Source organism: Chondrus crispus, genomic scaffold, assembly GCF_000350225.1.
Source record: "Chondrus crispus Stackhouse genomic scaffold, scaffold_38, whole genome shotgun sequence".
Taxonomy (NCBI): domain Eukaryota; phylum Rhodophyta; class Florideophyceae; order Gigartinales; family Gigartinaceae; genus Chondrus; species Chondrus crispus.
In genome coordinates, this window is record NW_005179318.1 from 395,966 (window position 1) to 407,027 (window position 11,062).

Below are 11,062 nucleotides of genomic sequence, written 5' to 3' on the forward strand. Positions count from 1 at the left end.
CCCGCGCCGAGCAGCACCGACGCCATCCTGTCGCATGAGGCCTCGCTGCGCCGCCAGATACTCGCGCTGCAGGAGTCGGCCCCCGCCGACGCCCGCCTGCAGCTCGCCCACCTGCTCTCCTCCTCCTCCTCCTCCTCCTCCTCCGCCGCCGCCGCCTTCGGCCGCTCCGCCTCCCCCGTGCTGCGCGCCATGCGCGACGCCGTCCAGCTCCAGCTCGCCGCCTGCGACGACGACCACATCCTCTACCAGGTCGCCCTCGCCGCCTTGGACGCCTTCGTCACCGTCCGCGTGCACGGCGCCCGCGCGAAGACCTCCGCCTTTTTTGACAAGCTCTCGCGCGAGCGATACTGGGACTCGTTCGCTGTCTTTGCGGGCAGTACCGTCGCAGAGGAGGCCTTCTTGGCCATCAATATTCGCAAGCAGCTCACCGTCATTGACGTCGCGCCGCAGTATGAAGGGAGGGGCGTCGCGAAGAGGCTGGCAGCCGCGACGGGAGCGTCGGTTCGCTATGGCTTATTGGGCAATTGTCGTAAGTTGTTGGAAGGCGTTGACGCCGTTATTATAGGAGCGGAGGAAGTGGCGATGAATGGGTGTGTCTTGGCCTCGCCCGGCGCGAGCATTGTGGTTCAGATTGCGAGGGAGCTGGGCGTGTCGGTCGTCGTGACGACGCAGGCCGTCAAGTTTTCGGAGGGCATGATCGTGGATTGGAGTTATGCGGGTTATGATGTCATCAGGCCGCATGAGATTCTCACCATTGTCACAGAGATGAATACGAGTGCATATAGTGCTTCGGACGCGCCCGATGTGCTCAAGGTTTTGGCTCGGTGTTAGGGGAGGAAGAGGAAGATGGCAACCTGCAATCGAGTCGGTATTGCCTTCAGATGTCTATGCGGCCGATCCTTTTTTTTTTCTTTTCGGCGCAGCGATTTGCACAGAATGCTTTTAGGGGATAAGTGAGTCTGCTATGCTTCTCGGTGACCGGTTTATCACTGTTCCATGTGTATATAGTCTTGTCTGGCGTAGAGCCCTCTTTCATTCCGGTCGTGGCAGAGATGATTTTCTAGCTCGATGTTAACACAACTATCTGTACCAGTACCTTAAGCCCACTAACGAATCCAATCAATCCTAGACGCACGACAAGTTTTGATGACTCATCACCAAATCAATTTAGTACCTCAAAACCCGATTTTATGACCGAATCCCGACCCTGAACAACTCGGCAGTGTATGCCACCAGTACAGCTGGTGCGTAGAATAGCGCCAAGTGACCTAAAATTCATACGCCCACCTTTAACTCTGCTATTCGGAAATGTGGTGAGTTGCAGTCAATTGACGTTTATACAGTATCCCCAAAGAGGGATTTCTTCCGACTAGACTGCCCTACATTAGGTCTGCCAAATCTCGCTTTTAAACTATTTAAAAGGTCGATGGAAGTTGTTGTACTAGAAAACGCCAAGATTGACAGAAACACTGTTCGTGGGAAGCCTCTGGACGTTGACTGTTGCTGCCAGTACAAAAAATGAAGAGGGTATCGCTCCAATCTATGTGCCATCATAAAAACTTACCCTGCATGAATTATGGCTGCACCGATATTGCTGATATCACAGGAAATGCCGGAATAGAAGGGAACGAACAGAGCTGGGGCAGTTTACAACTGTCGTCCCACATAAAAAGGCAACACTCTGGAGTAGATCTCATCCCAGCATGAAACTCGATCTTGATCGAAGGATGATCGTTTCGCATAGATCGAAATGAAGTAGGAAACTAAACGGAGGAAGGCGTTGAGATAAATGGGCGAAGAAATAACGTAGGAAAACGTGGTGCATGCTTAACTTTTGTTTTCCGGTCTTCTATATGTAAAGATTATTGTGAATAGGTTCTCAATGAGAGAAGTCATCATTTATTCGGTGATAATGGAAGCTCTCTTGCCTAGATGGATTGGAGTATACTGGATACTCTTGATGTCATATGGAGCTCTTAAGTAATTGCAAAGAGATGATGGGAGTAAGCTGAAGTACATCATCACATCACGCATGTGAATACGTAGGAATCACAGTGCTTGATGGCAGCCATGTTATATGCTAATACGGAACAACCAATGGAGAAAGGGCAGATACAGTTTTCAGAATTTATCCTTTTTTGGGGCACCAATATTGCAGGCATTAAAAATAAGTGGAATTGGGTTTTCATCGCTGGCATCCACAATGCTGTTAAGCTCTGCCTGCGTCTATGTCGACGGTGTCGACGTGGTCGACGCGTTACATCTTTTCGCAGTCAACTTCGTTCTTCGAGACACCTTTGTTTCGCTCTGGTAGGGACAAATGGCAGGGACGCCGTCTTCGGCGGATCCAAACTCGTCCAGACCGTCATCTTCACGCCTACCCGAAGACGAGATGAAGGAGCGAGGAACAGGCTTAGCCATGGGCGGTTTCGCGTTGCTCACTTGCAATGCCGTTTTGGCCTTCGTTTGCAAAGAAGCCCAATTGGCGGATCCGCTTCTTCTTTCTCGGGTTCTTACTGTGAGTTTCATTGCAGCTACATGCTTTCTCCTGGTGAAGCACTTTATCAAGGTAATGGTTCCGCTCTTCCTGAAGGCCAACATGTGCGGCAGGGACATTAATAAGCGCGGCACACCAGCAGGAGAAAGGCCGATCCCCGAGCCACTAGGCCTGATACCAGCAGCAGTCTATATTCTCGTACTCTGTGCGCTGCATCTCGTGGGTGATCACAACGGTGACGCCCGCTTGTATACGGCTGCGATGGCTTGTGTTACGTTCATGACGCTTCTCGGATTTGCAGACGACGTTCTTGACTTAAAATGGCGTTACAAATTGATTCTCCCTTTCATTGCTAGCATGCCACTTCTGGTCAACTATACCGGCGTGACGACTGTCGTGATGCCGCGTGCCCTGGCGCCGCTTGTTGGTGCCATTGCCAAACCGCTGGGCGGCGGTTTTGTTGGAGCCGCGTCGGGAAGATTGGTGGACCTCGGGCTCGGGTACTATCTGTACATGTCGCTGTTAAGCATATTCTGCACGAATGCGATCAATATTTACGCAGGCATTAACGGGTTGGAGGTGGGACAATCGGTCGTGATTGGGATCTTCGTACTCATGCACAACGCACTTAACATCAACCCGACGGTGCCGAAGGATAACATCAAGCTGCTTCGGGCACATCATGCGTTTTCAATGGACATGATGATTCCGTTTGTGGCTGTGACTTTGGGCTTGCTGGTGCACAATTGGTACCCGTCGCGGGTATTTGTCGGGGATACCTTTTGCTACTTTGCGGGAATGGCGTTTGCTATGGCTGCGATTTTGGGGCAATACGCACTCACGCTGCTTCTATTCTTCCTACCACAGATTTTTAACTTTCTATACTCGGTGCCGCAGCAGTTGTTTCGGATTGTGCCATGCCCGAGATATCGCTTGCCTACTTTTAACCAGGAAACAGGGAAATTGGAGGCCGTCAAGTCACATCTCAACCTTGTGAACCTTGTGTTGTGGATCACGGGGCCGATGACGGAACGTGCGCTCTGCGTTGTTACTTCTTTTAGAAGTTGTGTGTTGTTGTGGTGGGTTAGCAGTTCGTGGATCTGTTCTAACTTTAATAAACAAATGACGACGCTCAATATCATCATGCAATTATCCCAATGGTATTGCGTCAAAGTCATGCAAGCATGTTGCTACAATACCGGTGTATAAAAGGGACGGTGGCTGTACAGCGACAATAATTAGAGCAATGAGCGACGAGGGAAGCGGGAATGGGGATAACGTCGGCCATTGATTGCGCTCAGGTCAAATTTGTGGGAAACTTTTTGTTCATTTATCGCTTGGCCGTTTGTTGTTCAGTGCGTCGCCTGCTGACTGGCACCAGTCCTGACACTGCAACGTTCGCCAGTGTTCCCGAAATCTATAAAATTACTGCACATTTTCTCCACGTCCACATTACTGTATCCGCCCCCACTGACACCCCCACACACACACACCCCACCTGCCACATCCGTCCCTGTTGTTTTGGGTTTTGGGGTCCGGATGTCTTTTTAAGTATCCTTTCTTCTCTCTGTGTATCTGCCTGGTGGTGTGTATCCTACACTCACACTTCGTCCTTCGCTAGATACTCGCGCTTTCTCTACTCCCTCGATTCTACCTGCAACTACGTAGCCATGCATGGCTGCACCAGAGCCCCGTCCTAGGGCGTAAGTAACGCCAGCCAACTTGATGAATAGCTCGGGAGTGTTGCCTGTCACCACTTCGGCACCCACGTCTATCCACTCCTGTAACGTAAGTGGCGTGTCAAGAGTGTACCGCCCTCCAGTGTGCTCTGGTATTAGACAGCACCATTGTGAGGTGAAGTGTTGCCCTTTCCCGGCTCGGATTGCGGCTGAAATGGCGTGGATTCGCATGTCGCCTTGCAGTGTGCTGCCTTCCACTAGCCTGTAACCTCGTAGCATCATCCTCTTGTCGGATCTTCTACTACTGACTTCTGACACAAGATAAGGTACCAGCCCCATTAGTACTGCCACGGCTGCCAAAACTGCGGATATGGAGTCGGCGCGGTTGCCCTCATCGGACTGCCAGTTCACCATCGAAGCGACCACACCCGTGAGCACGAGCCCTACTGCCAGTGCTAGGATCACGGAGAGGTTGCCGTACCTGAATTCGTATAGATCTTCCCCTTTCCACTCAACGTTCTTAGTTGATGTAACCTTAGCTGGCAGTGGTGTATCAATCTTATCTCTAGTCGCCGCCCTGATCACGCCGTAGTAATGCCGATTTTTGGTCAGCGTGTGCCCTAGGGTCTGTCTGTAGTACGGCGAGGCCTCGGCACCGTTGTACCGCCCCGCAATATCAAAGACGGCCCGCCGAAGCCTGTCTCTTCCGTTTTTCTTTAAGACTAACATAATGGTGGCCGTTGCTACGTCACCGATGCTCATTTCGTATCCGAACTCTTCTGCGTTCCGCACTTCGTCTCTCACACTCATTAGATGTTCTCGAGACCTTTCATCGACCTCCGGTCCTCCGCACTCGGTTAGCTCAATCAATACACTTGCTGATCCTTCGTAAAGGCTTTTGCTTGCCCAATGAAAAACTGTTTGGTCGTTAGTCTCTAATTGCCGCAATAATTCTATTACTCCCGAAACGTTCACTGTCCGCGAGCACCTTTCCGAGGTTAACTCTTGAGCTCGTGCTTGCCCGCCTGCTAAGATTGTGCTGACAGCGGTGCCACCTGCGGAATGCGATATGAATCCTTTCGAAACCAAGTACGTTATGCCGCCGGACAAGTGCATGCTAGCAAGTTGGCCGCTAGACTTCCCGCAAACTAGATCTACGAGCCGTCCATCCGTTGCGGTGGCTCCCAGTTCTACCAGTGCCTCCTTAACGTCTTCTGCTGTCACACCGATGTCTGACACACTATCAGCTAGATCTGCGCTTTGGGTGAATAAGGCATCGTCCATTATTTGCCCTGCTGCCCGAGGGTCATGCCCGTCTGTGTTGCACCCGAAAGTGTCGCCTCGTGATGCGTATCTGCTCATCAGGTCAATGAAGGCATTCTTTTCAGGGACAATGCCGCTCAAACCAAAAGAAAGCTTACCTTCTGGTTTTGCCAATATTGCGCGAGCGAGATCTTTTCCTTTTCTGCAATTCCAAGTCCTGTCTCCGGAACCTTGCTCAAAGCCTGCTTCCCAGAACCCCTCACTATAGAAGATCCCAGCTCCCAATCTGGCCGCTGAGTGTTCTGAAATGATCCACATGCGATCATAATCGCTCGTAGACTCTTTTCCACCCATACCAAGTACCGGGTACTTCAAGTACGGGTCTAAGCCATGCGAAATCCATCCAGTCTTGACTCGTTCATGCCAGCTCACACCAAGACAATATATTTTATCGTACCAGAGCCGCACTCTCTCAGCCCCGACCGCGCGAGCAGCGTGGACTAGTAGGTACAGAAGCTCTCTAGCGGGGCCGTACTCTGTAAACTTGTGCGTGCTGCCCGTATAGGAGATGGCGAAGTTGTGAGCCGGCGTGTCTCTTTCAAAGGGTTCTCTTGTAGTTACGTTCAGTTTCCTTTGCAAGTACGCTATGGATTTGGCTTCTTGACTGAAATCCGATATCTGGTCAAGATCGATAATGCTGGTCAGCCCTATTCCACAAGGACTATCCTCATATCTCAAAGCCCCATTAGACATTCTGTTGCGTCGCTTAGTATGCTGTGTAGCGGCTGATATGAATTGTCGGCTTCTCCACGATCTTACAGTATGGCTTATTTAGTCTTAGGATACACTCGTGAATAAGCACGCTCAGAAGTGGGTTTTGGTTTGCGGCTGCTTGGCTGTTATACAGTTCGATACTTTGGTACAGTAAGTGGTTCCAGTTATCTTGATTCGGTACTGCTTTGAAATCTGTTGCTGCCTTGGTTCGCTTTCAGAAATTATCTGAGTCTGAAAATACAAAGTCTTACTTGTGAATATCTTCACCGCAGGGTGAGGAACGAGGTGCGCCGGTGGCGGGAGAGGCCGCCGGGTGGAGAACCAGATGGTCTGTGTTGTTACGGAAAAGGGGGTGCTCGGTTGGTTTTTCTATTTCTCGGGGGGAAGCGTGGTGTGTCCGGTGTTGTCGGGTCGTGGTCGTGTCGACCGACGCGCCCGTCACCTTCCCCGCTTTTATTTTCTCTCCAGCTCTTCTATCAGCCCCCCGCTATTCTTAATCGAAACAATAGTTTAAATGAGAAAAGTACTGGGAATTCTTTGAATAGGTTTCTGACAAGTGTATGGTGAGCCGTGTGCTCCGTGGCAGGCCAAATGAGGAGGCTTTTTGGTGGCCAAAATTGGACGGGCCTCTGGTGTGGAATCAGGATGGTTGGTGACAGCAGTTGAGTATTTAGAGGAGATGTTTAGCTGTCAGAGTCGCATTCGGGAGAATACGTCCCAATAATGGCCCTGGGCACCAGAGTCTGTGACCCAGAGCCATACAAATTTGGTCCCAATTACCAGGGCTCATGGCTCCGTAAAATCCTGGTTGACAATTGATTTTTCTGATATTCGCCTCAAACGGCACTCCCATTGGTCCCGGTGGTGGACCTTGTTGGATCCTGCAAGCAAGGCCTCAATAATGGAATATTTCCATCCACCCTCGATCGGAGCTGTAATGCGATCCGGCATCTTTGAAAAGGTTGATGAATGTTTCTGAAGTTTCAAAGGTTCCCAAAGTGCTGCCGAAAGTTTGAGCAACTTTTTCTGCGAAACTCAGAAACATTCGTAAGCAATTTGTGAACAGCTCGATTAGCTGTAATTCCAACTGAGCCACTTTTCCACAAAACCGAAAAGAATCGGCAAACCATTGCCAAAACGTTTGCGGAAATTTTAGGCGAAACTATAAACGTCCGTGCAAGTTTTGGAAAGACGTGGTCACAAGCATAACTGGACTTACAGTGACAGGTATCAGTGCGTCGCCTGCTGACTGGCACCAGTCCTGACACTGCGACGTTCGCCAGTGTTCCCGAAATCTATAAAATTACTGCGCATTTTCTCCACGTCCACATTACCTGTACAGTATCCGCCCCCACTGACACCCCCACACACACACCCCACCTGCCACCTCCGTCCCTGTTGTTTTGGGTTTTGGGGTCCAGATGTCTTTTTAAGTATCCTTTCTTCTCTCTGTGTATCTGCCTGGTTGTGTGTATCCTACACTCACACTTCGTCCTTCGCTAGATACTCGCGCTTTCTCTACTCCCTCGATTCTACCTGCAACTACGTAGCCATGCATGGCTGCACCAGAGCCCCGTCCTAGGGCGTAAGTAACGCCAGCCAACTTGATGAATAGCTCGGGAGTGTTGCCTGTCACCACTTCGGCACCCACGTCTATCCACTCCTGTAACGTAAGTGGCGTGTCAAGAGTATACCGCCCTCCAGTGTGCTCTGGTATTAGACAGCACCATTGTGAGGTGAAGTGTTGCCCTTTCCCGGCTCGGATTGCGGCTGAAATGGCGTGGATTCGCATGTCGCCTTGCAGTGTGCTGCCTTCCACTAGCCTGTAACCTCGTAGCATCATCCTCTTGTCGGATCTTCTACTACTGACTTCTGACACAAGATAAGGTACCAGCCCCATTAGTACTGCCACGGCTGCCAAAACTGCGGATATGGAGTCGGCGCGGTTGCCCTCATCGGACTGCCAGTTCACCATCGAAGCGACCACACCCGTGAGCACGAGCCCTACTGCCAGTGCTAGGATCACGGAGAGGTTGCCGTACCTGAATTCGTATAGATCTTCCCCTTTCCACTCAACGTTCTTAGTTGATGTAACCTTAGCTGGCAATGGTGTATCAATCTTATCTCTAGTCGCCGCCCTGATCACGCCATATTAATGCCGATTTTTGGTCAGCGTGTGCCCTAGGGTCTGTCTGTAGTACGGCGAGGCCTCGGCACCGTTGTACCGCCCCGCAATATCAAAGACGGCCCGCCGAAGCCTGTCTCTTCCGTTTTTCTTTAAGACTAACATAATGGTGGCCGTTGCTACGTCACCGATGCTCATTTCGTATCTGAACTCTTCTGCGTTCCGCACTTCGTCTCTCACACTCATTAGATGTTCTCGAGACCTTTCATCGACCTCCGGTCCTCCGCACTCGGTTAGCTCAATCAATACACTTGCTGATCCTTCGTAAAGGCTTTTGCTTGCCCAATGAAAAACTGTTTGGTTGTTAGTCTCTAATTGCCGCAATACTTCCATTAATCCCGAAACGTTCACTGTCCGCGAGCATGTTTCCGATGTTAACTCTTTAGCTCGTGCTTGCTCGCCTGCTAAGATTGTGCTGACAGCTGTGCCACCTGCGGAATGCGATATGAATCCTTTCGAAACCAAGTACTTTATGCCGCCGGACAAGTGCATGCTAGCAAGTTGGCCGCTAGACTTCCCGCAAACTAGATCTACGAGCCGTCCATCCGTTACGGTGGCTCCCAGTTCTACCAGTGCCTCCTTAACGTCTTCTGCTGTCACACAGATGTCTGACACACTATCAGCTAGATCTGCGCTTTGGGTGAATAAGTCAGCGTCCATTACGTGTCCTGCTGCCCGAGGGTCATGCCCGGCTGTGTTGCACCCGAAAGTGTCACCTCATGATTTGTATCTGCTCATCAGGTCAATGAAGGCATTCTTTTCATGGTCACTGTCGGTCAAACCAAAAGAAAGCTCACCGTTTTCCTGTTTTTCCAATATTTCGCGAGCGAGATCTTTTCCTTTTCTGCAATTCCAAGTCCTGTCTCCGGAACCTTGCTCAAAGCCTGCTTCCCAGAACCCCTCACTATAGAAGATCCCAGCTCCCAATCTGGCCGCTGAATGTTCTGAAATGATCCACATGCGATCATAATCGCTCGTAGACTCTTTTCCACCCATACCAAGTACCGGGTACTTCAAGTACGGGTCTAAGCCATGCGAAATCCATCCAGTCTTGACTCGTTCATGCCAGCTCACACCAAGACAATATATTTTATCGTACCAGAGCCGCACTCTCTCAGCCCCGACCGCGCGAGCAGCGTGGACTAGTAGGTACAGAAGCTCTCTAGCGGGGCCGTACTCTGTAAACTTGTGCGTGCTGCCCGTATAGGAGATGGCGAAGTTGTGAGCCGGCGTGTCTCTTTCAAAGGGTTCTCTTGTAGTTACGTTCAGTTTCCTTTGCAAGTACGCTATGGATTTGGCTTCTTGACTGAAATCCGATATCTGGTCAAGATCGATAATGCTGGTCAGCCCTATTCCACAAGGACTATCCTCATATCTCAAAGCCCCATTAGACATTCTGTTGCGTCGCTTAGTATGCTGTGTAGCGGCTGATATGAATTGTCGGCTTCTCCACGATCTTACAGTATGGCTTATTTAGTCTTAGGATACACTCGTGAATAAGCACGCTCAGAAGTGGGTTTTGGTTTGCGGCTGCTTGGCTGTTATACAGTTCGATACTTTGGTACAGTAAGTGGTTCCAGTTATCTTGATTCGGTACTGCTTTGAAATCTGTTGCTGCCTTGGTTCGCTTTCAGAAATTATCTGAGTCTGAAAATACAAAGTCTTACTTGTGAATATCTTCACCGCAGGGTGAGGAACGAGGTGCGCCGGTGGCGGGAGAGGCCGCCGGGTGGAGAACCAGATGGTCTGTGTTGTTACGGAAAAGGGGGTGCTCGGTTGGTTTTTCTATTTCTCGGGGGGAAGCGTGGTGTGTCCGGTGTTGTCGGGTCGTGGTCGTGTCGACCGACGCGCCCGTCACCTTCCCCGCTTTTATTTTCTCTCCAGCTCTTCTATCAGCCCCCCGCTATTCTTAATCGAAACAATAGTTTAAATGAGAAAAGTACTGGGAATTCTTTGAATAGGTTTCTGACAAGTGTATGGTGAGCCGTGTGCTCCGTGGCAGGCCAAATGAGGAGGCTTTTTGGTGGCCAAAATTGGATGGGCCTCTGGTGTGGAATCAGGATGGTTGGTGACAGCAGTTGAGTATTTAGAGGAGATGTTTAGCTGTCACGAGACGTTGCGCCTCCGAGGTTAGAGTTCTTCATTTACCTTTTCCCTCCCTCCCTCCCTTCTTTAGTTGCGTCCCCTGCGCCTGGCAGGGTCGCCATGGGCATAATCGCGGTGTATGCTGTTCACAGTATACGCGGGACACTGTCTTTTGGCGATGTGGTTTGCCACAGTTTATTGTTTAAAACACAACCGCGCCGCTGGTGCGAAGGCAAACGAGAACGTGTCAGAATTCATATTGACGTCCCCGCGTATACTAAAATCCGTGTCTGTCTGTCTGTGTGTTTGTGTATGTGTGTTCGTGCGCTCCCACACGAGTTCTCATTGGCGCACGGGGGCGCTGCAGCGACAAGTGGCGGCCACGTGCGGGGCAGCCTGGTCGCAGGCCGCAGGCCAGGCGGCCACGCGGACACGTGTAGAAAGCGGCGGGGCCGTGATTTAATTTCATTTTTTACTACAGTGACAAGTGTACTGTGCGGACTGGGGGCGGCCTGGCCGCAGCCCAGGCCGCCACTGGGACACGTGGCTACCACGGGCACCAATGCGGCACTACAGTAG

The 11,062-nt window shown here is 50.9% G+C and overlaps 4 protein-coding genes; 2 read left to right on the plus strand and 2 right to left on the minus strand.

Moving 5' to 3' along the window:
• Positions 1 to 189: 189 nt before the first annotated feature.
• Positions 190 to 831, plus strand: CHC_T00009558001 (Translation initiation factor eIF2B, subunit delta). The gene has a single exon (XM_005718646.1). The coding sequence runs from the start codon at positions 190 to 192 to the stop codon at positions 829 to 831; it is 642 nt and encodes a 213-aa protein (XP_005718703.1).
• Positions 832 to 2,419: 1,588 nt separating this feature from the next.
• Positions 2,420 to 3,706, plus strand: CHC_T00006227001 (hypothetical protein). The gene is made up of 2 exons (XM_005718647.1): positions 2,420 to 2,903; positions 2,964 to 3,706. The coding sequence occupies exons 1-2, from the start codon at positions 2,420 to 2,422 to the stop codon at positions 3,704 to 3,706; spliced, it is 1,227 nt and encodes a 408-aa protein (XP_005718704.1).
• Positions 3,707 to 3,812: 106 nt separating this feature from the next.
• CHC_T00006228001 (hypothetical protein) lies at positions 3,813 to 9,058 on the minus strand. XM_005718648.1 is given in 3 exon segments: positions 3,813 to 4,044; positions 4,045 to 5,231; positions 8,830 to 9,058. 2 exon segments carry the CDS (start codon positions 9,056 to 9,058, stop codon positions 4,045 to 4,047), a joined length of 1,416 nt encoding a protein of 471 aa, XP_005718705.1. The 3' UTR covers positions 3,813 to 4,044.
• A 57-nt stretch (positions 9,059 to 9,115) lies between these two features.
• On the minus strand, positions 9,116 to 10,542 carry CHC_T00006229001 (hypothetical protein). The gene is made up of 4 exons (XM_005718649.1): positions 10,519 to 10,542; positions 9,956 to 10,183; positions 9,542 to 9,814; positions 9,116 to 9,448 (listed from the first exon to the last, which is right to left on the minus strand). The coding sequence occupies exons 1-4, from the start codon at positions 10,540 to 10,542 to the stop codon at positions 9,116 to 9,118; spliced, it is 858 nt and encodes a 285-aa protein (XP_005718706.1).
• Positions 10,543 to 11,062: the final 520 nt, after the last annotated feature.